Source organism: Macrotis lagotis, chromosome 1, assembly GCF_037893015.1.
Source record: "Macrotis lagotis isolate mMagLag1 chromosome 1, bilby.v1.9.chrom.fasta, whole genome shotgun sequence".
Classification (NCBI taxonomy): Eukaryota; Metazoa; Chordata; class Mammalia; order Peramelemorphia; family Peramelidae; genus Macrotis; species Macrotis lagotis.
This window is the reverse complement of record NC_133658.1, coordinates 254516366-254543942: the sequence shown is the minus strand read 5'-3', so window position 1 is coordinate 254543942 and position 27577 is coordinate 254516366. Positions and strand designations below refer to the sequence as shown.

The 27577-nt window shown below is 37.6% G+C and overlaps 1 protein-coding gene across 5 annotated transcripts in view; it reads left to right on the top strand.

The window, feature by feature from the left end:
- ATP9A (ATPase phospholipid transporting 9A (putative)) overlaps positions 1 to 6315 on the top strand; it is a 220876-nt gene extending 214561 nt beyond the window's left edge. For all 5 annotated transcript variants that reach the window (XM_074210265.1, XM_074210262.1, XM_074210263.1 and 2 more), the window contains one exon: positions 3148 to 6315. In XM_074210265.1, the coding sequence (XP_074066366.1) occupies positions 3148 to 3284 (137 nt within the window). In that variant the 3' untranslated portion in view covers positions 3285 to 6315. The remainder of the gene's footprint in view (positions 1 to 3147) is intronic.
- Positions 6316 to 27577: the final 21262 nt, after the last annotated feature.

Sequence of the window (27577 nt, the reverse complement as noted above, 5' to 3'; positions counted from 1 at the left end):
GTGCAAAAACTTTTTAATTTAATGTAATCGAAATCATCTAATTGGTTTTTGGTGATGTTCTCCAACTCTTCCTTAGTCATAAACTGTTCCCCTTTCCATAGATCTGACAGGTAGACTAGTCCTTGATCTTCTAATTTGCTTATAGTATTGTTTTTTATGTCTATGTCCTGTAACCATTTGGATCTTATCTTGGTAAAGGGTGTGAGGTATTGGTCTAATCTAAGTTTCTTCTATACTAACTTCCAATTATCCCAGCAGTTTTTATCAAAGAGCGAGTTTTTATCCCAATGGCTGGACTCTTTGGGTTTATCTTATTATTTCTTTATTTGGAAGAGCTATTAGATATAATTTCCTTCATTAGCCTAATAAAATTCCAACGAAGTGGTTAATTGTGAGCAAAAATGACATCTCTATAAATAGGAAGGTAGCACAGTGAGTAGAGAACTGACCTGGAGTCAGGAATGCTCATCTTCCTGAGTTCAAATTTAGCCTCAATTAAATTCAAATTAAGCTTTACTAGCTTAATTGTATGACCCTAGACAAGTCAGTTTCCTTATCTTTAAAATGAGTTGGAGAAAGAAATGTTAAATTACTCCACTTCTTTGCTAAGAACTCCGTCCCCCCCCCCCCCACCACATGTCACAATGAGTCAGAAATGACAACTGAACAACAGTAAGCAGGAAAACTTAGAAAAAATTCTCTGATGTGTCAAAGTTATTATGTATTCAGTGAGCTAGGAAGTAGATTATAGACTGTATTCTCAACAGGATGTATGAAGCACAGAGAAGTCTAAATTATGTCCCTGTGCCTTGAGAATCTTACAGCATAATTGGAGGCAATGTGGAATAGTGAATATGCTTTGGATTTCATCCGAAGACCTAGGTTTGAGCCCTACTTACTAGCTGGACAATCGGGGCAAATCATACTGGTCTACTGGCTATTACTTATACATAAAAATACTCCATCTTCTGTCATTAGAATGTTCTCCTTTCTAATTTCTGACTCATAGAATCCCAGACTTCTTTTAAGATTCAGCTCAAGTACTGGTTCCTCTAGAAGGTTTTTCCACTCCCATTGTTCCCTTCTTTTCTGTTCTGTCCCTCAGCTGCTTGAGCCTCCAAGGTTGCCTTCCATCAGTTCTGTATTTTTCTGTAAATTCTGATTGCTACAGGGTGTCCCAATAATTTCCTGCAGTTTTAAGGCTCATGAAATGTTGTTTGCCTCATTAGAATGCAGACTTCTTGAGAGCAAGGATTCATGTTCATTTTTCTTTGTGTACCCAGTATTTGACATAGTTTTTGGAACATAGTATTTAATAAATGCTTATAGATAGATAGATAGATAGATAGATAGATTTACTTTTCAATACCCTGAGTTCTCATTTCCTCATCTCCAAAATTGGGATGAACTTATACTCATTTATTTGGCTTTGAGGATCAAAATGAGCTAATGTTTGTGAAGCAGTTTGCAAACCCTAAAGAAATATACAATGGTAATAAATAAATATAACAAATTATTTTATAAAGATAACTGACAGCCTAAAGCCAGGGAGGATGATTGGCAAGTGAATAACAGAGACAAGCAGGAGTCCCTATAGACAGAGACTATGAGAGTCTCTAGGAAGGAAAGATCTGTATGAACTGAGATGTCTAGGAATACTCTCCTGGAGGAAACTGCACTCCAGTAGCTCTGGTGAACCTAAAAAAGAGAATACTCATGACTTTTATATAACCAGCAGAAGTTGAACTGGAGCCCAGAGGATACCTCTGGCTTTCTCCTTGTTAAACCTGAAGACATCCAGACAATGGTTTCTTATTTTCTCTTACTTAGGATTGTAAGAAGACAGGGTATGCCATTGCTTGGTTAATCTGGTTACTACATAATTTCCCCTCAGTAGAATTTTCTCCACATACTTCGGAGAACCACAAGATGTCACTCCTCCTCTCTCAAAATTCATAAATACCAATCACTATGTCTTGTACTCAGAGAAGTTTGTGCCCTCATTTCCTTTGTACAGAACTGATCTTTATGGAAGATCACAACACATGAGCAACTCAACTTACTTTGAATTTATTTCAGGTACAGATAGTAGATTTCTGGTGAACTCAAACTGGCCAAAGGGAATACTGGATTATCTCTTTGAAATGAAGGATCCAGAATATAGTTTCAGAGCTCAAAGGAGACAAAGAATCCCAAGTCAGAAAATTCCCAAATTAAAAAAAAAACCACCCAGAGAGACTCTTGTTATGTAGCAAAAAGTATGGGAAGACAGTGTGGTGCATTGGATAGAGCATTCCCAAGGTGACTGGGAGATATGAACCATAGTCTTGATTCTCCTACTTTCTAGTCATTTGACCTTGGAAAAGTCACAATCTCTCTGATATATTCTCCTAGAAAATGGGGAAAAAATAATGCTTGCAAATAATCACCTCGGGGGGTGTTATGGAGGAAACTTTTTTGCAAACTTTCAAATGATGTAGAAATGTGAGCTGCTATTCATTCATTTTTGAGCAGCTATTGTATGCAAGATAACTGTGGGGAATAAAAAAAATATGACCCCTTTCAAGAGACTTATATTTTAGCTATATATTTTGGTTATACAGAACTAATTGCTTCTAGGAAGAATAAGCACCTCCAAATGATGTACAGAATATTATGGGGGGGGTAATCAAATCTAGCATGTGAAAACCAGGACAAATTTATGTAGAAGGTACATTTGAATTTGGTGTTTAAGGAAGAGTAGAAGTCTGACTGGAATAAATGGGCCTGGGAGGAATTTCCAAGTAAAAGAAATTAGAATGAACAGACAGGAAAGTAGTTCACTTTGGCTAGAGAATAAGGCATGAATAGAATAATAATTTGAGCTAAGGCTAGAGAAGTAGATGGGGGCCAAAGTGTGGAAAGCTTTGAAGGTCAGCCTAAAAAAAAGAGTAACTAATTATATAGCCATCAGTAGAAGCAGATTTAATTATAGGAAGACAATCTGAGGAGGTACAGGAAAGATAAAGATACCAGGACTTAATACATTTTCTCTGTGGAGTATTTTTCCTTTTGAGTAGCATATGAGTCCCCCCCTCCCCAGGTCATATACAATTCTGAAAACACTAGATTCAATTTAGTGATGTTTTCCTTTTTTTGTTATTGCAGATGTTTACTTCATTGCCACTGTGTCATTCTTGTGGAAGGTCACAGTCATCACCTTGGTCAGCTGTCTTCCCCTTTATGTCCTGAAATACCTACGAAGGCGATTCTCTCCTCCAAGTTACTCAAAGCTCACGTCATAGACTGCTCATCTGTTATCAAGAACCTTATTTTGCACATTACTGATGGAACAAGATGATGTATTATTATTAACGACTACTTATGATAGTTGTATATGGATCATGATAGTTGTATATGGATCATGCAGTAAGAGACTTTACAGGAGAGGAGACTTTACAAATTCAGTTAACTGAACCCTTTTGCAAAGTAATAGGAGTGGGGTGGGTACCTACACACATCTCATTGGGTCAGTTTTGCCCCTATTCAATTATCATTAAATTGAGTGGGTGTGAATATGAAGAAATTGGTGGCTTGGTCAAGATATTCATGAAGGGCCCCATGAAAGTGGCTTAATGACCATTATTTAGGTCATCATGTGGCAATAGTTGTTAATGAGATGAAGACTGCAAAGAACTATCTTGTTTTGGTTTAGAACTGTTCTATTGTTGCTTTATTTTTATTTAAAATTTTCTTTGTAGTGAGATATAATCGTACTTAGTACATTTGGGGAGAGGCATTGAGTGTCATATAAAATTATTTATAAAGAAATCTGCTTGCAATTCTATGGTGTCACTTTTAACTTTCCACTTTTTATAAAAATAACAGGACTGAATTTGCCAGGCTAGAGACCCAGATCTGGTTCTACCCTACTATGGTCCAGTGTTCATGGCATTCCTTTCAATCTCACCAGCCTCATAATCAATTATTTTTTAAAGGTGTCATCACCTCTGTGGCAGATCTAATAATCTAATGATACAAGTGGGTCTCTGAGAATTTTCCCTAAACTTCAACAGAGTGAAAATCAGCCACTGAGATGCCTCTGAATTGTGTCGACAGAGTGATAAGGCACTCAACTAATTCTTTAGACAGTATGGCAGATGTAGCTCAAATCCTCTGAGACTGAAAAAAAAAAAGGTCAAAGAGCTGCCACTCTTCACTTACATAAAAAAAAATCTGTTTCCTGTTAAGAGGACTTATTGAAGATGAACCAACAATAAGCTGAGGCTTCCTACATTGTTAGCATTCATCAGTGATTTTTTTAAAGCTAGAAAACTTTAGTGGAGAGAAGGCCACAGCCACGACTTTGGGAATGGGAATGTGCTCCAGTGAGACCAATTTGAAAGCAAACTTGTTGAAAAGAAGCCAGTGCTAAAGCTTTTTCTTCCACCAGGACTTAGTTTTTGTGGGGGTGGGTGTTTCTTATACAGTAGTATTTCTTGTGAAACATAACTTGGTTCAAAGAGTGATATCAGAAATTTGAAAGAATTCTGCATAGGGCAAAGTAATATTTGGGTTTAAAATCACTCCTTTAAATATAGTTACTTTGTGCAGTATGGAAGAAATGAATGAGTCTTCATCAGTAACATATACTTAACATCTTGACTTCATATTCTAACACCTCATGAACTGATGTTACCTTCTCAAGTGAAGCCTCTGGTGGTAAAGTGAGATCTGATGCTCGATATTTCAAATGTGTAGGCTTGAAGAAACAAAGCTAACACTACCTGGTTCCCCTGCTCCATCTCTACCCTAGGGTAATTCCCACTAACCAGGATGGTACTTGGAATAGGTGGTTTCTCTGTTTTGCTTAGAGCAGTGGTGTCAAACTCAAATAAAAATGTTGACCACTACACTATATGTAATGATCCCTGTAGGCTATATTTTGACTCAGAAAATGACATAATTATTATCTATGTTTTATTTATTTTTGTTAAAGATTTCCAAATTGCATTTTAATCTTGTTCAGTCACGTTTGAAAGTGCTATGGGCCCACCAGTCCCATATTTGACACCTCTGGGTTAGAGTACATCTGTCTGGTGGTTTGTATTTTCAACATTGCTATTCTAGCACTTGACCAAGCTCTAAATCCATCTTAAAGAGTGAAAGTAAACCACTGACAGGAATAGATTGTCTATTGAAGTTTTCCACTTCCTTAAATTTGTTTTGTTTGGAGCTTTTGACTTGGAAAGCCAGGCTTGTTTTTTGGTCCTCCACATCTTCTTAATCTAGCCATTTGCAGAGCAAAATAAAACATATGATGAAGAAGAAAAAGAATTGAATGGGTGTGTGAGACTAGTAATATTTATTCAAATATTTAAAAAACACTGAAAAAGTGGCTTTGCACAGTTTCAAAGTAGGAAGAGAAGCCTACAATAAGGTTTCATGAAGTCTTTGGGCTTATTTGATGAAACTCTCAGACTCATACCCAGAGACCCATTTGATCTTCTCTTTCTGAGATTGCAAATACCAAACTTGATCATGTTAAAGAGACTGATGTTATATGCAATGGTGCACTCATGCAAAAGCCTTGTTAAATATTGAAGGCTCATTAGACGAATGGGTAGAAGTCATTTTTTTTTTAAGTTTAGAGAATATCTTGTTCACTTAAAAACTAGCCTGAATATTCAGTCATCTTTTCCTTTTCCATAAATAAACATGGCAGACAGATTCATATTTAGGAGACATAGAACTCTTATGTCCTTTTGTGAACTTCAGCTGGTTGTTTGAAGATACCACATCAGGGATTGTAGATATGACTACCATGTAAAAGGTTTTCAGTTCTTTGGGGCCTTTTTTCCCCCCATCAAGGGACATAATTCTTAATTCAGGTGTGAAAAAATAAATAAAAGTTGGGCTTACAGTAGACCTTGAAACTGATACTTGCCAAGAAAGGGAAAGAGTGTTTAATAGATTTAGGAATTCTGACCTAAGGAAGCAAGGGGATTTAGTGAAATGCCATTCATGCCAGCTCTCATCATGTTATCTAGCTTAGCTTTTATGAAAACCATCAGTAATGAGTATCCCAAATCTCCATGTAGGAAAGGAACCAATTGTCTCTTAACCCTGTGAGAACACATGGCAGCCTTCTGTACTCCAATTTCAGACCCTAAGGACCATTTTGTAATTGCTGACCATTCTCAGGAATCAGGGGATCACTCTACATATTGACTACAAATAGGGTGAAAGTCTGTTTTTTGGACTCAGTTCAATTGCTGCTAGGGACTCCATATTGAAAAAAAATTAAATCTTACCCCATAAAAGAGAAAAAAAAAACATTTTTAGACTTCACGTGGGATTCTGGCCAATTTGAGAAGCATGCATGCCATTTTGATAGTTCTCCTGGGCTGTGTTGTAGAAAAGCCCCGAGTCAATAAAATTTCGAAGTCTTTGGTGTTACCCTTCTAAAGTCACCAGCTTGGAAGGAACTTCAAGCTCTTCCCCTGTCTCTGGGCACAGCTGCACTTAAGTCTTGGAGAATGTCATTGATTTCCAAGGGACACTCTGGCCAATTAGCACAGCAGAATAAATGTACTTAGTAGTGGTAAAGCAATCCTTTCCCTTGAAATTAAAAATAATAATAACAATAATACCACACTTGTCTTAGCAGATTGTTTTTGTTTATAGGAGTGTTTGGTTTTTTTTTTGGTTTTTTTTTTTTTTTTTTTAGGAATAGACCAAACCAAAATCAGGGGCATAAACTACTGTTTCTTTAGTACTTTTTTTATTCTTGGCATTTTTGGGGTTTGTGTGTGTGTGTATGTGTGTGTGTGTGTGTGTGTGTGTGTGTGTGTGTGTCTTGGTTTGTGTTTGTGTTTGTGGGCACACATCTTCACCTCCTTACATTTGGGAGAGTGTTGTTTAGCAATAGACTGGTCAGCAACTTAATTCCAATTTCTAGCCTCTCATTCAAAGGGGCATTGTTGCAAAGCACCTGGGGTGACGCACATGGGATGCTCTTTGTTCTCTAAACAAAGACAGCATCATAGTTTTACAATAGCAGAAGCATACTATTTTCCCCCTTTATTTCATATTTTATGTCTTGTTTCTGGACTAGTTTCCTTTAAGTTAGACTCTCCATTTTGTAAGAGTCACATTGAATATTTTTGTATGTTTACTAAATATTTTCATGCTATTGTTCCTTATTGGAAACTTAGGTAACAGAAAGTACTTTCTAATGAATTTTGTGCTCAATGGAAAATGGAAATCCTAATGCTTGTTTCTTCAGATAGGATTTTGTTTTTATATTTGTTATTTTAAAAAAATTTTTAGAATTGAGGTATATTGACTACTTAAACTCACATTTTTGTGAGGAGTAACTTTTAGTCTTTACCTTCAACTTTTTATGTCTCATGTTCTTTATTTTAACTTGAAAACAAAGACCTCTGAGTTGTTTTCTAAGGTCTTCTTCCCCCTAGCATGATTTTCTTTATTTTTCGTCTATAGATATCTGCTTTCTTTTTTGGAGGGAAGAGGGAAGGAAGGGATTCTCATCTCTGATTTCATCACTAAGTGTTCCATTTCTAGTGTATCAAAATTTGATTCTATGATTTCATGCTGCCATTTAAAAAGACAAATTTTTATGGGTGAAGATTTTATTTCCTCCCCCTTGCCTCTTGCCTTTAAAATTTTTTTAATCCTACTACTGTGTAGGCCTCTTAGGAAATTTTTTTCTCTAATTTTATCCTTTTTTGTGAGAAGATGTGATTGTGTTTTGAAAAGAGATAATCACAGTGTGACATAGTACTGAATTTGTAGTTGAGACCAGGGTTCAGATACTGGCTATGATTTTTATTTATAAATGTGTGGTCTTGGCCAAGTCACTTCCCCTCTGAGCCTCAGTTTACTTCTTTATAAAATGAGGAGGCTCAGATGATCTAAGGTTCTTTTGAACTATAAATCCTGTGAGTTTGTGAAAATGAACATGATACCACTGCTACACAGACTTTTCATGCCAAAGTCACATTGCATGTGCAGCTGGGTCCTTGATGATATTAGTTGGTGTGATGAACAACCTATAAATATCATCATGCAATTTTTGCAGTATTGTGAGACTTCCTTGTGAAGGTTGGTTGTGGCAGCAGGAACATAAATTGCCAAAATAGTATCTGGTTTGTAGTAGGGGAGGAGGAATTAAATTTAAAGCTCATCAAGAAATCCAAGATCTCCTTATCAATGTCTCTTAATACATATATATATATGCATATATATGTATATATATATGTATATATATAAAAGTATATATAAAAAGCCTCATTGCAAAGCATTTTCAAGCACATGGTTTTTTGATTAGAGGGGAATTCTGGCACAATATGGTTTAATTTAACAAGAAATCCCAGATGATTTAAATTCTAAAATTTATGATGACACACTTGTGATCTTGAGCGTTTCAAATATAGTTCTTCTTTCATTGTTTGCCAATCTGGTTCATTCCTGTTGCCTAATAAAAGTTGTGTATGCTATGCCTTTAAAGATCATTTAATTTGTATGGAAACATGATTCATGATGTGGAGATGATAACTATTTATTGTGATGCTGATGTTTTGTACCCATCACCTAATACACGTGATGTAAATAACTTATTCAAGTTTTAAAAGGTCTTGACTTCAGTGAAAATCAAATGCAAGCTATTTATTGTTCAGTGCCCTTGTATGGTCCAGATGGGATTGATGTAAATGAAAAAAAAGGTGAAAAAATAAATTTTATGCAACTTCATGTTTTCTTTATATATCTATACAGTTATTGGTGATTTGAATCTGGTCTGTTCTTCGTAGAGCAAGAAAATTGTGGAAAACATCATTTTACTTTAGGCTTTGGGTCAGCTTGGCAGTAGCTGATTCATTGACATCAGTTCCAGCATGAACTCTGTTTCTGTTGTATAGTTCTTAATTTTTGAGTGAAAAGAAATATCACTAGACATGAGGTTAGAAAATAGGAGTTTGAATCCTAAATCCATCATCATTTGCCAACTTGAAGTCTATCTCAAAACTTATTTCACCTTAGTTTCTAAATCTGAAATGAGGTGTGAGAGGCAGCATGGCATAGTGGAGAGGGGATCTTGGAAGTAGAACATTTGGACTCAAGTCCTGTCTTTGACACAATAGCTTTTCAAAGTCACTTTAACCCGTATGTGTCTCCTTAGCTAACTAAGGCTAGCAGTTATAGTCAAGTTGTCAGTCATAATCAGAGGAGGGAGTTTTCACATAGAGAGCTTCTCATACCCATGAAATTACAAGTTAGGACCAAAAAAAGGGGGGGGTAAATTAATTGTGCTGCTTATCCCATAGATAGGAATTAGAATTAACTTAATACAAAATGGAAACCCCCCTATTCTTTATTCTAAAGTCATTTATAGTGTCAGATTCTTAACATGGCCACTAGGGCTGTATTTTGGTCAGTGACTGAAGAATTCAGTGGTGGTTGCCACCTTCTGATCACTATAAAAGAAGTTACTTGCTATATGTTGCAAACATTTGTTAATAAGGCTTTCAATTTCAACTGCAAAGGGAGCAGGTTTACTACAGACTTCCTTTTCCAGTGCTTACTATCCGATCGGATGATTATGTCCTGGCACCTTCTGTAAAGCAGAACATTTTGTAGTAATACATAGCATTTTATAGTTCATAAAATCCTTTTCTCATTATTGTATAACTACATAGAATTCCCATTTCTCAGAAGAATAGACTGAGCCCTTTAGATCATAGGAAAGGCATTAGGAGGCAGAATAGTACTATAGAAAGAGTTCTGGAGTTGGGATCATTGCTTAGGAACTAGAAAAGACTTCACAGGTCATCTAGTCCTGTCCTCTTCATTTGTAGTTGAGGAAACAGGCATCCAGGGATGTTGTTACTTTTGTTTAGGACAACTAGGTGGTGCAGTAGTCAGGAAGACAGGAATTCAAATCTAGCCTCAGACACTTGACAGTAGCTGTGTGACTGGGCAAATCACTTAAACCTACTGCCTCAAATTCAGGACCATCTCCAGTGGTCCTGATTCATATATGCCGACTGGATCCATTTGGTTCCAAAGAAGAAAGTGAGGCTGGTGACTTAGCACAGTGCCCCCCCTCCCATCCAATTCATGTGCATATTGTGACTTCACTTTTCTGATGACATGGTCTTCCAGAATGAAGGACAAACAACAATTACTTGTCCAAGATTCTAGTAAGTATGATTTGAATCCACATCCTCTGACACTAGTAATGTCCTTCCTACTGTTTCAGGCTGCCTTCTAGTCAGAGGTCATTTAGCTTCCCTCATCTGTAAGATGAAGTGAAAGGATTAAATGCCTTTAATTTGTGATTGAATGGAAGAGAACTAGAAAGCTTGTTAGAGATCTTCTTGTTCAGCTCTCTAATTTTGCAAATTGGCTAACAGCAGACATAAATCTGAAACCCCTACCTTACAGAAGTTCAGAAAGGTTAAACCCAAGGTAATTTATCTAGTAAATTCAGGAGCCAAGAAAAAACTTGACTCCAAATTTTGCTCTCCTCTGTTCTCTTTGACAAAATGCAAATGCTTAAACAGTCAGACTACACGATGTGGGTCAGGAAACTTACAGGGTTATGATAAGGTTCTTCCTTTTTTTTTTTTAAGTTCACAAAGCATTTTATATGAATTATCTCATTTGGGTCTCACAACAGCTCTGTCAGAGAAGTAAGTTCAGGAGCCAAGAAAAAAGCTTGAATCCAAATTTTGTTCTTTTTTTATTCTCCTTGGCAAAATGCAAATGCTTAAATAGCCAGACTCCTATGATGTGGGGTCAACAAACTTAAAGCGTTATCACAATGTTCTTTTTCTTTTTTAAGTTTGCAAAGCATTTTATATGAATATATCTCATTTGGGTCTCACAGCAACTCTGCGAGAGAAGTAAGACAGACATTTTTTCTCCCCATTTTACAGATGAAGAAAAAGGCTCAGAAAAGCTAAGTGAGCTGCTCATGGTCATGCAACAAGTCAGTCAGGAATGTGATTTGAACCCAAATTCTCCCTAACACTGAGCCTAGCAACCTCACCATCACAACAAATAATTGCTCACTGCTCTTCCCAGGCAAAGGCTTATTTTAGATTGTGATAAAGTTCTCACACTATCCTAGATCTGAAAATGAATGAAAAAGAACTCACTTTAAACATGAGGTATCAAATCTTTTTGGGAGGCCAGTCCATTGCAATCGTCAGCTCTGAAATCTTGGTAAATCTGAGGTCCTTTCTTTTTATCCACTAGGAGGAGCTTGAGGCTTGGAATAAATGACTTTCTCATGTTTCCAAGAACCAGTTAGGCCCAGAGTACCCAAAAGTTTCATGCAGCTCTGCTTTATGTATGTGTCCGGCAATGGCTCTCTTAGAAACAGACTTCCCTTTTTATCCTGTTGACCAGAACATTTTGCTGGATTCAGTTTAGAAGGAAAAAAAAAGATGAATATTTATTTGATCTCAAACATTTGCATTTTTGAATAATTGGCAATGAGGAAACCATTCCTCTGCTTTTCAGGCTAATAGGATTTAGAAACTAAATGTTCCACAGTTCAACCTACTTGAGCTGTTTTGGTTATGAAACCTTCGGTGATACATCAAACCTTGTGGTGTTTTCTGGGCAGAGTAACAGGATGGATTTGCCCACCTCAAAATAGAACTGTAGTTTCTTCCCAACTTTTCAGAAGTTAAAGCACAGTAACAGAATTCATTCAAGAGTTCCTAATTTCCTACTTTAAGGGAGTTACATAATAGTCCTCTTTCGTGGCTCTTAAAACTGTCCATGAAGTGACAGTGATATGTATAATTAGGAGATAGAAATAGCTGGGTTAAGCCCTGGGAAGGAGAGAAGATTTTCTGATATCTTCCTCCCTCTGCCCCTCCCATCTTCCTGTCTTTCTTTTCACCCAAATATTGCATAATGTTAGAAATGTCAAAGATTTCCATGGAGTTTAATTTCATTCTTCATGTGGCTGTGGTCTTGTATGCACCACAGGGGATGGCGGATTTTTGTAGGCTCACGCATCCTGAGATAAATTTACAGTTGTAGCTCTACCAAAAGAAATGCCAATCCCAGGGTATTCTATCCCATTGGATTTGAATTCTCCATACCATCACACTTCGAAAAAGGGCTTTCCCTTTGACAGAGACTCAGTTAAAACTAAGTCGCCCTTAGGTTTCCAACAAGTTGTATAAGAAGCATGTTAAAGTTTTATTCTTAAAATGAGACATACCCCACCCCTTGTGCTTCAAAAAAGGTTGGGGAGAACTTAGCTATATGGGCAAAGGTGTTAGTCTCACCGCATATGGTCAAGTTTCAACCCATCATTTATTTTCCTGAGCTCAATCGACAATTTTTGTCTGCTTGTTGTAATAACATGGACTTATTTTTATAGTTCCCCAGCCTCCATTTTCTAATAAATCTAAAGCAAAACATTGCCCCAACCCTCCCTCCCCCCATTTCAGATGGACCAGAAATAAAGTTTTAGTGAATAGCATTACTTTACAAGACAGTTTGTTAAATTCAGAAGGAAGAAAAGGAGAGGAGGGAGAATATATTCTTCAACCATAGTCTCACAGTCTATACAAAATGTGTAGGATTAGGCAGAGAATGGTGTAAGCAAGGGTGGGAACACATGGTTGAACAGCATAGTCCAGTTAGCTCTGCTCCTTTCTAAATGACTCCCTTAACCATGGCCAGCTGTTGGTTGCATGTTATTGGACATAAGAATGTATGTGTAATGGCTTCAGATTACGATAAAAGAGGCAACAAGAGAGCGGTGTGGTATAGTGAAAAGAACACTTGTGCTCTGGAATTAGAAGAAGTGGATTCATCTTCCACCTCTGTGTAACAATGTGGAAACCACAACTTCCCTGAGCCTCAGTTTCCTTTTCTGTGAGATGAGGAAATTGGACTAAATGGTCTCTTTGGCTCCTTCCAAACATTCCTAAGTTTATAAAAGATGACTTTTGCCCAACAACAGTAGGTCAGTAATGTCCTCTTTGAAGATTAAAAAAAATATCATAATTGGTACTTGCCCATTACTTGAAGGAGAGCAAGGCCTGGGTTATATGGTGATTTCTTTTCTTTTTCCTTCTTCATATAATTTTTTCGCTTCTCTGTTCAGCACTGTCCAGGTCATGATTGCCCTGCTGTATGTTTTATTTATAAGAAATGTAAAGGAAGCAGCATAAACCAGTAATATCAGATCAAGAGGTGAGGATGAGGGGGAGGGGCAGAGTAAATAGGTAGAGAAAAGCAGACTATCTTGAGATCTTAGAAGTTGCCACATTTTCAGAGCTTACTGACTTGTGTCAGATTTCTAAGCCCCTTAGCTCTTTGCAGTCATGAGCTGAAGAAGGAATACTGTGTTCAAATTCCTCTCAAATGGAGAAATAATAACAAGAACAATCTGTGGAAAAGAATGTAGTTAGTACATTAAAGATGGGGGAATATTTATTCTCATTTGTCCTTTTATGTGAAACAGATTTTTTTTTTTAATGTAGTTGGAGTAGCTAACGACATCCAGAGCTCTGTTTATTTGGGGTGAGGGGAGGGGGGAGGAAGGCCTCAGATTGGCCCACCACATTAATTAAGCCAAGGAAAAGAGGTGAATTGATTACTCTGGAAAATTATGCAAGAATTCTTTCAAAGATTTGGCCAATAATTAGAGTGCAAGATGTTACTTTCTATGCACATAACTTTGCATAATTATATTAGTCAGCTCATCACCAGAAGTAGCAAGGATCAGTCCAAAGAACTCCTGAAGTTGGATTGGGCTGTGCAGATGTCAATTTTTTTTCAGGGAAGTAAATGTCTTAGTGCTTAGGAAAGATCTAGAAGCTACCTTCTCTTTATGGCCCAGAGATGATGTGAGAATGAAAGCAGGGTTATCGTGGTAGGTGGAACTCTGGGGAACTTTGGAAGAAAAGTGCATTATAAATTTAAATGAATCTTGTTCTTCTCAGGGCTTGAGAGTTGTTCTTAGGAAATATGTTTTGTGACTTCTTCTTTTAACCAATTTTATGGCTAGCCAAACAAACTTTATTGTCAGTGGCAATATCGCAGAGTGAAACAAGCCCTGACACTGGAGTCAGAGATCTCAGGTTCAAATCCTACACCTGATACTTTCTACTTGTGTGGCCTTTTGGCAGATAAACTCCTTGAGCTTTGGTTTCTTCATTTGTAAAAAGAAAGGGACTAGATCATATGGCTTTTGAGGTCCCTTCTAGTTTAAGATTTATAATTGTTTTGTTCAGCTGTGGCTGACTCTTCTTGTTTCCATTTGGGGTTTTATTGGCAAAGATACTGGAGTGGTTTGTCATTTCCTTTTCCAGTTCATTTTACAGATGGGGAAGCTGAGATAAATAGGGCTAAGTGACTTGTCCAGACAGCTAGTAAGTGTCTGAGGCAGGATTTGAACTTATGTCTTCCTGACTTTAGGCTTAGGTCTCTATCTCTTGTGTGACCTGGCTGTACAAGATTCAAAATAGCTAGCATTTATATGGTGCTTTAAGGTTTGTAAAGGGCTTTTTCATTTTGTCTTTACAACAACCTTGAGCAGAGAGATATATTCCTCATTCTAGAAACAAAGAAATGGAAACTGAGAGGGGCCTGCAAGTCTAGTAAGAGTCCAAGGCAAGATCTTTCAGACTTTAAAATCTTGAACTCTATCAGCTGTGGGATTGTCATGTAATACTTGTGTTACCTTAAATAAGTCTGCCCTTAGAGTTTTCTCTAAGCTTAGTCCCTGAGTACAGTATGATCACCTATCAGGAATTATGGATGATAGGATTCTAGAATTAGAGCTGGAATCAACCTCAGATACTGTCAAGTCCAAACCCTACAATTTATTGATGAGGAAATTGAGGTCCAGGGATCTCTGGAGGGTAGTCTTTCATTCTAATAGCTCCAAGAACTTTCAGCAAGGGACGCAAAAGGAAAGAGCTTAGAGACCATCTAGGTCAAGAATCTCCTCTCTGATAATCTATTCTGTGTCCTTCATCAAGCTTTTTTGCTAATAAAGAACTTTGATGATGGAGAGCTTACTTCCTATTTCCCAAAATGACTCGCTTCAGTTCTTCTTAGCTCTCATTGTAAAAAAAGTTTTTCCTTTTTTTAATTAAATTTGCCTTTTTTATTTTAGTTTTCTTTTTTCTTTTTTAGTTTTTTTTTCTCAAGGCAATGGGGTTAAGTGACTTGCCCAAGGTCACACAGCTAGGTAATTAAGTATCTGAGATCATATCTGAACTCAAGTCCTCTTGGTTCCAGATCTGGTGCTCTATCCACTGTACCATCTAGTTGCTCCTTATGCATTGCAACTGTTTTTTATTTTTTTTTTTACTTTGGGATCATACAGAACAAGTCTATTTTCTTTTCAAGATGACAACCATTCAAATATTTGAAGACAGGTACCAGGTACCCTCTAAGCAGGGCTGTGCTGCCAAACGATTAACAGTAACAATACAAATTGTATGCATGATACATTTTTTTAGTTTAATCTGCATTATCATCATTATTTCTATGCATTCATAAGTGTAGACCAGGGGCGGGGAACCTCTGGCCCACAGTTTGATGCTGCCATGGCAACCACAGGTAAGGATTTGAAATTCAACAAATCTAGAAACTTTTTAGGGGTGAATTAATTGTTTGACCAAATATAGCAGGTGAATGATATTGTAGATATCCAAATAGCCCTTGGCAGAAAACAGGTTCCCCATCCTTGATCTAGACAATCAACAAAACAACAAATCAAGCTCTAATTTGTACAGTGTAAAAATTTACATGAAAAATTAAAAAAACATAGTTAAGTGACTCCAAAATATCCCTGGTTTTAAATCTTCTTTTTCTTGAGCCTGAATATCCCCACATTATCCAAACAGTCCTTAATGACTGATCTAAAGTCCCTTCATTAACCTGGCTGCTTGGTTTCGAACACTCTCAAGCTTATCAAAATCCTTCCTATCCCCAGTACTTAGCAGTGGGTCTGGCACATAAAGACAGTAAGCCAACTACAGACTTTTATTAAGCATACTTGATGATGGGCACTGTGTGGTAGATGCTATGGTTACAAAAACAAAAATTCAACAATTCCTGCCCTCAGGGCAGATAGATGGCACAGTAGATAGAACACCAGCCCTGGAGTCAGGAGGACCTGAGTTCAAATCCAGACTCAGACACTTAATAATTGCCTAGCTGTGTGACCTTGGGCAAATCACTTAATCCCATTGCCTTAAATAAATTAAATTTAAAAACAAACAAGCAAACAATTCCTGCCCTGGTGGAACTTAACAAATGTTTCATTTTTTTAAAAAAAATTACTTTTATTTTTAATTTGTGGAATAATTTGTGGAATAAAGAATTCAACAAATGCTTGTTGAATTATTGAATGAAAGAGTGAATGAAGCAGAAGCTAAGGGAATGGTAAGGGTCTTACAGCTCTGAGGATCAGAGATGTAATAAATGAATCATTCAACCAGCAGCTAATCTATCAAGGGAATGACATCCATCCTAAGACATGGCATTTCTTTGCATCCTGGGTCATGGGGAGATGGCAGAGAAAGTCCTTAGGACAGCTCTGGATATCTGACTCCATAAAGGCTGCCCTCTTACCCTGCTCTTGTCAAAGCAGTTCCCAGTGAATTGCCACATTCTGTACCAGCAGCAATTGCAACTGACCCCCCCCCCCCCCCATCTAATGACAAGCAAAGCCCTTTTGGAATTCTTCCTGTGGTAAGAGGGCCTGGGCTGTGAATCAGCAGTGGTGATGTCATCACTCAGAGTCGATTAGAGCCTGGCTCTCTCCAAAAGCGTTGGGGAATAGTAAAGGAGTTGAGTGTGGCCATATGTGAACAGCTGCTCAACCCTGTCTGCAACTCCTGGGCTTTTCTTTGGGTTTCTGAGTTAGGGGAGGTGAAGTGATATAGCATTGGGACAGGTCATCTGCTAGGGAATTCAGGTAGGTTACAGACCCAAGGACTGCTATATCAGCAAAATGTGAGCATCTTAGAGTTGGAAGGGACTTCAGAAGACATTTGCTCTAACCCTCACCCAGTCCAGGAATCCCTTTTCAACACTCCAGACAAATGACCATTCACTATTTATTAGGGGTTAGGCACTGTGCTATGTATAGTGCAAAGACACAAATGAATCAAGGACTCAAGTGATACCACTACTAGATCTGTCCCCAAAGCCAGAAGTCAGAAACAGACCAAAGCATTTTATTGTGAAGGGAATTATAACGGGAGAGGATATCCTTTAATTGGGGAATGGCTGGAAAAAATTATGGTGTTTGATTTTGGTGTATTATAGTGCTGTAAGAAATGATGAAGGGTATGGTTTCAGAGGAAAGCTAGGAAGGGTTGTTTGAACTGAGGCAAAGTGAAGAGAGCAGAATCAGGTAAACAATTATACAATTGTATAAGCGTTGTAATAGCAAGAAACTTGAAAGACTTAAGCATATTGATAAATGCAATTACCAGAAAAGATTTCAGAAGACTCATGATGAAATATTCTAACCACTGTCTTTTAGAGAAGTGATAGATTTAAGATGCAATTTGAGACATAAATTTTTTTGGTACTTGGTTAATGTGGGAATTTGTTTTACAATGCATAATTTAATGAAATTTTTTTTTCTTTTTAAGAGAGTAAAGCAGGAGGGGCAGAGCCAAGATGGTGGAGTATAAGCAGGAAATTCCAGCAGCTCTCCCCCAGAACACTACAAATACCTCTAAATGATGATTCTAACCAATTTCATTCAGAAAGACTGAATGAAACAATTTTCCAACCCAATACAATTTTGATGATCTGTGGGAAAGATCTGTAGGATTGTAGTGCATCTGGGCCATGCCAGCTACCAACTCTAGCTATCCAGGCACAGCCCACAGGGTGCCTGGGTCCCTGGGGGCATCTGGGTCCATGGCAGCGAGAGCAGTTTCCAGACCTCTCAGACCAGGGATTGCCAAGGACAATTTGGAAGGTCAGCAGGAAAATTCTGCTGCACTAGAGTGAGTTTACAGACTAGCAGGCCTCAGTGCAGACCCAGCCTTAGGAACCAGGAGCAGGCCTGCTGAGTCACCTAGCAGGTAGCCACTCAGCACCTGCTTCCAGAGCTCTCAGCTCACAGAAGATAAAGAGGTCAGGGAAGACTACAGTGGTCTCTTTGCTATCTCTGAGGCAGGACTCTGTTGTTTTGACCATACTCAGATACAGGTTTTAGTCTGGGCCCCAGGCCCAGTAAAAGGAGCTTTACTGCTATAGCAGAGCAGGGGTCCTCCTCATAGTTCCAGGGCAGACAGGAGTGCAAACTACAGACCAGAGAACAGGCTGGGAGAAAAGTCAGAGCCTCTCATAAGACCTTAAAAGAATTGAGGTCCCTGGGGGGATATCCCTGAAAACAACTGCAAAAATCCTCAAAAGCTTGTGTGCTCTCTACCCTGGAAGCAGAACCTCACTTTAACAAAGAATTGAAATCAAGTCATAGGCTGGGGAAATGAGCAAACAACAGAAGTAAAAAATCCAACTATAGACAATTTCTTTGGTTCCATGGAGGATCAAAATACACACTCAGAAGATAACAAAGTCAAAGGTTCTATATCCAAAGCCTCAAATAAAAATATGAATTGGTCTCAGGTTGTGGTAAAGCTCAAAAAGATTTCGAAAAATGGGGAGGGAGGGGAAAAATTGGGAAGAGAAGTGAGAGCTGTGCAGGAAAATCATGAAAAATCAAGTCAGCAGCTTGATAAAGAAATTATCAAAAAATACTGAAGAAAATAATACCTTAAAAACCAGTTTAGATTAAATAGAAAAAGCAGTCCAAAAGACCAATGATGAGAAGAATGCCTTAAAAGGCAGAATTGGGGGGCTAGGTAGTGTAGTAGATAGAGCATCAGCCCTGGAGTCAGGAGGACCTGAGTTCAAATCTGGCCTCAGACACTTAAAAATTACCTAGCTGTGTGGCCTTGGGCAAGCTACTTAACCCCACTGCCTTGCTAAAAAACCAAAACCAAAACCAAAAAAGCAGAATTGGCCAGATGGAAAAGGAGATAAAAAAATTCTCTCTGAAGAAAATAATTCCTTCAAAGGTAGAATGGAGCTTAGGGAAGCTGATGACTTTGTGAGAAATCAAGAAACAATAAAACAAAACCAAAAGAATGAAAAAATAGAAGAAAATGTGAAATATCTTACTGGAAAAGCAACTGTCCTGGAAAAACAGATCCAGGAGAGATAATTTCAAAATTATTGGACTCCCTGAAAGTCATGATCAGGAAAGGAGCCTTGACTTCATTTTTCAAGAAATAGTCCAGGAAAATTATTCTGATATCCTAGAAGCAGAGGTAACATAGAAATTGAGGGAATCTACTGATCAACTTCTGAAAGAAATCCCAAAATAAAATCTCCCAGGAGTCTTATACCCAAATTCCAGAGCTGTCAAGTCAAGGAGAAGATATTATAAGCAGCCAGAAGGAAACAAGTCAAATATCATGGATCTACAGTCCGAATAATACAAGATTTAGCAACTTCTATAAGGCTTATAAGCCTTGGAATATGATGTGAAAGAGCTTGGATTACAACCAAGAATCAACTACCCAGAAAAACTGAACATCCTCTTTCAAGGGAAAAGATGAATATTCAATGAAATATAGTACTTTCAAACTTCCCTGTTGAAATAACCAAAGCTGAACAGAAAATTTGATCTTCAAGTACAGGACTCAGGTGAAGCATACAGAGGGTAGACTGGAAAGGCAAATTATGAGGGATTTAATGATGTTGAACTACTTGTTTTCCTGCACTCCACTCATATGAACTTTCTTATTTATTAGGGCAGTTGGAAGGGGCATATATAGACAAGTCACAGGAGGGATCTGAATATGAAGGTATACTATATTATAAAGATGGAGTTAAGAGGCAAGAGAGGAAAAGGAAAAGGAGAGGAAGAATGGGCTAAGTGAAGGTGATTGGATCATTATTTGACCATTTGAGTCTTGAACAGTTGAGAGAGTCTGGAATCAATTTTGTGAGTCAATGAAAGAGGCAAGAAAAAGATTTTGCATTGGAGTGGAAGGGGGGAGGAAGGTAAGGGAGGGAATGAGTGAGTCTTCACTCTTATCAGAAATGACTAAGAGAAGAAATAACATACACACTCAGTTGGGTATTAAAATCTATCTTATCCTGAAGGAAAATAGGAGAGTGAAGGGATGGGAGAAAGAGGACATGGGGAAGGAAGGGAAGAATGTAGGTGATAGGAGAGAGAAGATCATGGGAGAGAGTAATCAGCCACAACACATTTTTGAAGAGAAATAGGGAGAAAGGAAAGAGAGAATAGAATAAATGGGGGTGGGGAGGGAAGGACTGGAGGAAAATACAGTTAGCAATAGCAACTGTGGAGAAAAATATTGAAGCAATTTCTCTGATGGACTTAAGATAAAGAATGGTATCCACCCCAAAGATAGTTGATGGTATTTGAATAAGACTGAAACAATCTTTTTTCTCTCATTTTCTTTTTCTTTTTTTAGAAAGAAAAAAAGCTTTTATTTTTTTATTTTTTAGATGCTATTTATTTATTTTTATTAACATTTTATTTATTTTCTAATTAAATACAATAGTAATATCTACCTATCATTTTTTTGTAAGGTTTTCAATTTTACAATTCCCCTCCCCCCCACAGAAGGCTGTCTGATAGTCTTTACATTGTTTCCATGCTATAGATTGATTGAAATTGAATATGTTATAAGAGTAAACATAAACCCCGCTCCCCAAGAAGACGAGAAACCTCAAGCATAGAGAGAGAAAAAAAATGTACTTCATTCTGTGTTCAGATTCCAATGGCTCTGTCTCTAGGGTGAGTTGCTTTCTTTATCATAAGGCCACCAGAGAAATTGCTTCAATATTTTTCGCACAGTTGCTATTACTAGCTGTACCTCCACTCTATTCCTTCCCACTCTCATTTATTCTATTATCTCTCTCCTTTCATCCTGGCCCTGTCCAAAAATGTGTTGTATCTGAGTACCCTCTCCCTTGATCTTCCCTCTCTTCTATCACCTATTTCCCCTTTCCCTGCCACCATTCCCCCTTATCTCATCCCTTTCTTCTCATTTTTCTCTAGGGTAAGATAGATTTCCTCACCCTATTAAGTGTGTATTTTATTTCCTCTCTGAGTCATTTCTGATGAGAATGAAGGCTCAATCATTCCCCCTTGTCTTCCCCCATTCCACTTCATTGAAGAAGCTTTTTCTTGACTCTTAGGTGAAAATTCTTAACTTCTTCTTCATCTCCTCTCCCTTCCTCCAAGTACTTTCCTTTATCACCCATTGACTCCATCTTTTTACTATATTATACCATTATATTCTGCTCTGCAAGAATACAAACAGTTCAATAGAATTAAGTTCATCATAGTTAGTCCTTCTTTTCTACCCTCTCTATGGTTCACCAGAGTCCTGTACTTGGAGATCAAACTTTCTGTTCAGCTCTGGTTGTTTCATTGAAAGTCCATCTTTCCCCCAAAAGACAATGTTCAATTTTTCTGGGTAGCTGATTCTCAGTTGTAAACAAAGATCTTTTGCCTTCTAGAATATCATATTCCAATCCCTACGAGCCCTTAATATAGATGTTGTTAGATCCTGTGTAATCCTAACTATGGAACCTTGGTAGTTGAATTGTTTGTTTCTGGCAGCTTTTAGAATTTTCTCTTTGATTTGGGAGTTTTGGAATTTGGCTACAATATTCCTGGAAGTTTTTCTTTTGGGATCTCTTTCAGGAGTTGACTGGTGAATTCTTTCTATTTCTATTTTATCTTCTGCTTCTAGGATCTCAGGGCAATTTTGCTGTATTATTTCCTGAAAAAATGAAGTCTAGGCTCTTCTCCTGATTGTGACTTTCAGATAGCCCAATAATTTTAAAATTATTTCTTCTGGATCTGTTTTTGAGGTCAGTTGTTTTTCCAATGAGATATTTCACATTTTCTTCTAATTTTTGGCTTTTTTGGAAGAGTTTTATTTCTCCCTGATTTCTTGCAAAATCATCAACTTCCTTTAATTCCATTCTGCATTTGAAGGAGTTATTTTCTTCAGAGAGTTTTTTTATCTCCTTTTCCAGCTGGCCAATTCTGCTTTTTTAAGGCATTCTTCTCCTCATTTGCCTTTTGTTTTGCTTTTTATATTAGGCCTAAACTGGTTTTTAACATATTATTTTCTTCAAAATTTTTTTGTATTTCTTTCACCAAGCTGTTGATTTGATTTTTGTGATTTTTCTACATCACTCTCATTTCTCCTCCCCATTTTCCTCCATCTCCCTTAATTGCTTTACAAAGTCTTTTTTTGAGTTTGTCCATAGTCTAAGCCCATTTTCTATTTCTCTTGGAGGTTTTGGATATGGAAAGTTTGATTTTGTCATCTTCTGAGTATGTGTTTTGATCTTCCATGGGACTAGAGTAATTTTTTGTGGTCAGGTTCTTCTTTTTCTGTTGTTTACTCATTTCCTCAGCCCAAGACAGAACTTCCAAGGCTTTGGGTTTTTTTTGGGGGGGGACACCCCCACTGGGACCTTTATTCCTCCAAGGTCTTATGCTCTCTTGCCTGTGCTTTGATATGTAGATGGTCCCCGTACTTCCCTCTGCCCTGGAGGGATCTAGCTTGGCTACTTCGTATGGAAGCCCAAACTGCAACCTGGATCTGAATGTAGGCTAGCAGCAGAGTCCTACCCCGAGGAAGAGCAGAGAAATCTCTGCAGACTTCCAATGCTCAGGGTACAGGTTGCTTTCTCCGGATTCTCGCTGCAGATTCTGCAGCCAGTGCTCCTCATTCCACACTCATTGTAGTGTAGCAGAGTTCTCTCACTGCCCCTTCAAGCGGTTGCCAGTGTTCTCTGAGTTGGGTGGGGCTGCACTGGCCATGGCTTTTTTCCAACCCCCCCCCCCCCCATCCTGGTGAAACAGACCTTTCCTGTGGAACTTCTAAGTTATCTTGGTCTGGGAAAATGTATCACTCAGTCTTTCTGTGAGGGTAAGGAGTTCCCAGGAAATGCTGCCTTCACACTGCCATCTTGGCTCTGCCCCCCATTTTATTTTTCTTGAAGTTTCTCTTTCTTTGTTGGGGGGATTATGTTTCCTTTTACAACATGACTATGTGGAAAAAATAAATAAAAGTAAAAGAAACAAAAAAGAGAAGGGGAAGTAGAAAAGAAAGAAGGATTTTTGTTAAAAAATAATTGACTGTATTTTACAGTCATTAAACATCAAAAGAAGCAAAGAAGGAAAGAAAAAGGGAGGCAATATGTCTTATAAGAATATTCAAGATAAAATACAATAAATACAAAATTTTGCAGGAGAGATCACTAGCAACTAGAGAAGATCAGGAAAGACTCATTGTAGATAGTACTGTTTGATTTGGGCTTTGGAAGAAGCTATGAAGGTAGAAGTGAGAAGGAGCCTATGCAGAGGCATGTCTTGTGTAATGAAAAGGAAGAAGTTCAGTTTGGCTGGATTGTAGTTTTTGAAGATACCTTTCACTTTTTTTAAATTTGCCTCTCTCTCACCCATTCATATTCTCTCAGATCATTTCACTGAAAGAAAGGGGTGGGTAAGGTAGAACAAAGGAAAGGTAGAGTTTTGTTAATTAAAAAAAGTTGACTTTGTCTTTTATAGTCAGTCATTAAAGGGTTAGTTTCTGAGAGTGATGGGTTAAAATACATACCAGAGTCTTTGTTTCTTGGTATTGGTATAGGCAAAAAGTTGGTTGGGGAAGGACTTAAGAGATTGGTTGATGTCATATGTCCGAGGATGATACCTTAAAAGTGCTATCTATCTGTGTCTGACTGGATGATCAAGTAAGGATTCCACTGGGTGGAGGGGTAGAAAAGGGAGAGTAAAAAGAGTGCTTGATTCAGAATCCAAAGAATTGGCCTTGAGTCTCAGTTTGGTCACTTGCCAATTAGTTATGCATGTTATCTTCCTCCCTTAGAATATGAGCTTCTGCTCAGGGATTAGCTTGAGTTTTGCTCTTTACATCTCTAGCTTTTAGCACAATGTCTGACTCACCAATGCATTGATGGCTGCTGGGCAGGTCACTTTTCCTCCCCTGCCTTAGAAATAGATTCCTTGGGGAGGTTAGGTGGCACAGTGGATAGAGCACTGGCCCGTGATTCAGGAGTATCTGGGTTCAAATCCGGCCTCAGACACTTAATAATTACCTAGCTGTGTGGCCTTCGGCAAGCCACTTAACCCCATTTGCCTTGCAAATAAAACCAAACAAACCTAAAAAAAAAAAGAAATAGATTCCTTATCTGAAAAATAGGGATAATGATACTTGTACTACCTAACGCAGGAGATTGTTGTGAGGTGTTCTACAGAAATGTGAGATTTTATTTTATTGCCTGAAATTCAAGAATAGCTGATGGGGTGGGGGAGGGGAGGAGAAAAATGATGACTGAATACATATTGAATTTATTAATGGAACCACAAATGCATTGCAGAGCTGTCTTGCTTTGGCTCCAGGCAGAACCAGGACCTGTGGAAGCTGAGAAGCAAAAGAGAGCTCTGACTCTCCTAGGTCTAGGAGACTTGGAATAGCTGCTAAAGTCATTGCTACTGGCAGGAGACTAAAGGAAGATTTTCCTAATAATGAAAAGAGTGATAGAGTTGATAGAAAGATAGAAGAGAGATATATAGGCAGACAGATAGATGACAGACAGATGGACAGAGACACAGATAAATAGAAAGATTGATAGAAAGACAGACACAGATAGACAGGTAGATAGATAGATAAATTAGATAAAAATATAGCTGGATGGATGAAAGGGTGGACAGATAGGCAGTCAGATGGACAGACAGATTGATGGATAGATAGATGAATGAACAGATAGTCAGATAGAGACAGATAGAAAAACAGATAGATGAACAGCCAGATAGATGAATGGACAGATAAGAAAGAGGTATGGACAGGTAGATAGCTAGAGCAAGTAAGCAAGTACTTAAATGCTCACTAAGTGCCAGGCACTCTGAAAAAGATAGAAATAAATGAGGCACAGGAAATGCAATTCAATAAAGAGTCTACTATGCTAGAGGTAGGAGGAGATGCAAAATTTAAATTAGACCTAATTTCCTTCCATTATGGAGCCCCTGATCTATTGGGAGTGAGCATTAACAAGTAGCTATGATACCTGATAATCATAATGATAATGATAATCATAATTTTTATAGGGTACTATAGAATTCTGAAACACTTTACAAAATCTAATGAAATGATCCCTGTAAGCTGGGTGTTATTATTATTATTGCCATTTTACAGATGAGAAAACTTGGGACCAGAGAAGTCAAATGCCTTGTCCAGTGTACCACAGTAAATTATCTGAGGTAGGGTTCAGCATCAGTTTTTGTGATTCCAAGTCTGTCATTGTGGTCAGTGTACTACTTAGTTGCCATGATATGTATCAAATGGTGCTACAGAAAAAGATTGGAACTAGAAGAGCCAACTTCAAACTCTGGTCCGGCCCTTAATATGCTGGGTAACCTTGGGAATTCACTTAATCTCTCTATTCCCTAGTTTCTGATTTGTAAAATTAGGGGATTGAAATAGATGACCTCAGTGGTCCCTACAGCTCTACAGTTATTCTCCTATGATCCTTTGGGTAAACATATCAGATATGAACAAAACAATATGTTTGGTGAATTCCTTGTTAGTGACTAAGGAAGAAGGCTGATTGAAATTATAAAATGAGGACCATTAAAAAAGAGGATTGGAAAATACCTTCTTAACAGGGATGTCATTTACTGATATCATTTGATTAGCGAATGTGCCTGCTTTGTCCCCAGCCCTTTGTGTGGTTACCTTGGGTTAGTATTTTTGTTATACATAGAATCATTAGGTCTGAGTTCAATAACTGTTGCTGCCATTATCAGAGAGGCAGTGTGGAGTGATGGCTAGGGCATGAGACTTGGAGTCAGGAAGACCTGGGGTAGATTTCACCTCAGTCACTTGAGAGCTGGTTAATTAACCCTGAATATTTCCCTTCAACCTTCTTGAATCTGTTTCCTCATCTGTAAATTGAATTGAACGCAAGAGCTTCTTAGGATCCATTCCAGCTTTAAATCCATGTCCTTGTAAAATTGGGTAAGTAATGTGATCTCTCTGGGTTTTATCCACATAGAATAATAATATTGTTCCTGCAAAATTCATTGGGGTCAAGTGAAGTGAAGATTGTAAATCATCTTGTAAACTTCAGTTTGAAACACATGTACTTTGGGCATTATTTTGAGGGTGTCTGCTTTTGAGGAGGTAAGAGTAATACATATGAACAAATTAGAGAACAAGATAGTATATGATGCAACCCTAATTGGGTACTGTCAGTACAAGAGAATTTATTCATCCATCCATTTCTTCATTCATATTTGCATTCCATTTATTTATGAGCAAGCATTTGGGTTTTTAAAAATTTTTAAATATAATATTTTCTTTATTTTTCCAACTACATGAATGGAAGTTTTCAACAGTCATCTTTTTGTAAGGTTTTGTTTTTACATTTTTCTCTGTCCCTTCCTTCCCTCCCTTTTCCTCTGATGGAAAGCAATTTAATATAAGCTCTACATGTATATCCACACTAAACATAGATCCTTATTAATCATATGAAAGAAGAATCAAGTCAAATGGAAGAAAAAAATTAGGGAGTAAAAAAGACATAATACCCTAGACTTTTAAAAATAGAAAAGAATAAGCTTTGGTTTGCGTTTAAACTCCACAGTTCCTTCTTTGGATATGAATGCTATTTTTAATCACACGTCTTTTAAAGTTATCTTTGATTATTGTACTGCTGAAATGAGCAATCCATTATAGTTAATCAACATCCAATGTTGCTGTTATCATGTATAACATTCTTCTGGTTCTGTTCATTTCACTTAGCATCAGTTCATCCAGATCTTTCCAGGCTTTTGTGAAATCCTGTCCTTTATGATTTCTTATAGAGCAATAGTGTTCTAAATGCCTCAATTTGTTTAGCCATTCCCCAACTGATGGATATTACCTCAATTTCTAATTTTTTTGCCACTATGAAAAGAGGTTAAGTAAGTATTTGCTGAGCATCTGCTGTAGGCAAAATTGTTCTATGTGCTATGAGGAGGATAGAGATAAACAATAATCACTATTTTATTACCCCTTGAAGTAACTTTTTAATTGAATTTACAGTCTCTATCCTCAAAGAATTTTTTAAATGAATGTATAAAAACATTTATTAAGTATGCCTTCAAGTTCTATGCTAAGATATAGAGTTAAAAATAGAAAAACAAATATAGTTCTTACCATCAAGGAGCTTATATTCTAATGGTGGGGGTGAGGGTGGGAGTGGGAGGGTGAGACCCCAGGGGAAGTAGGCTAACACATCTCTTTCAGGATTAAAAGCAGCTGATTTGATTATATTTTATGGTTTTGAGGGCAGCTAGGTGCAGTGATAGAGTGATGGGTCTACAGTTAGGAAGACTCATATTCATGAACAAATCCAGCCTTAGTCACTTACTAATAATGTGATCCTGAGCAAGTCACTTCACCCTGTTTGCATCAGTTTCCTCATCTTGAACTGAAGA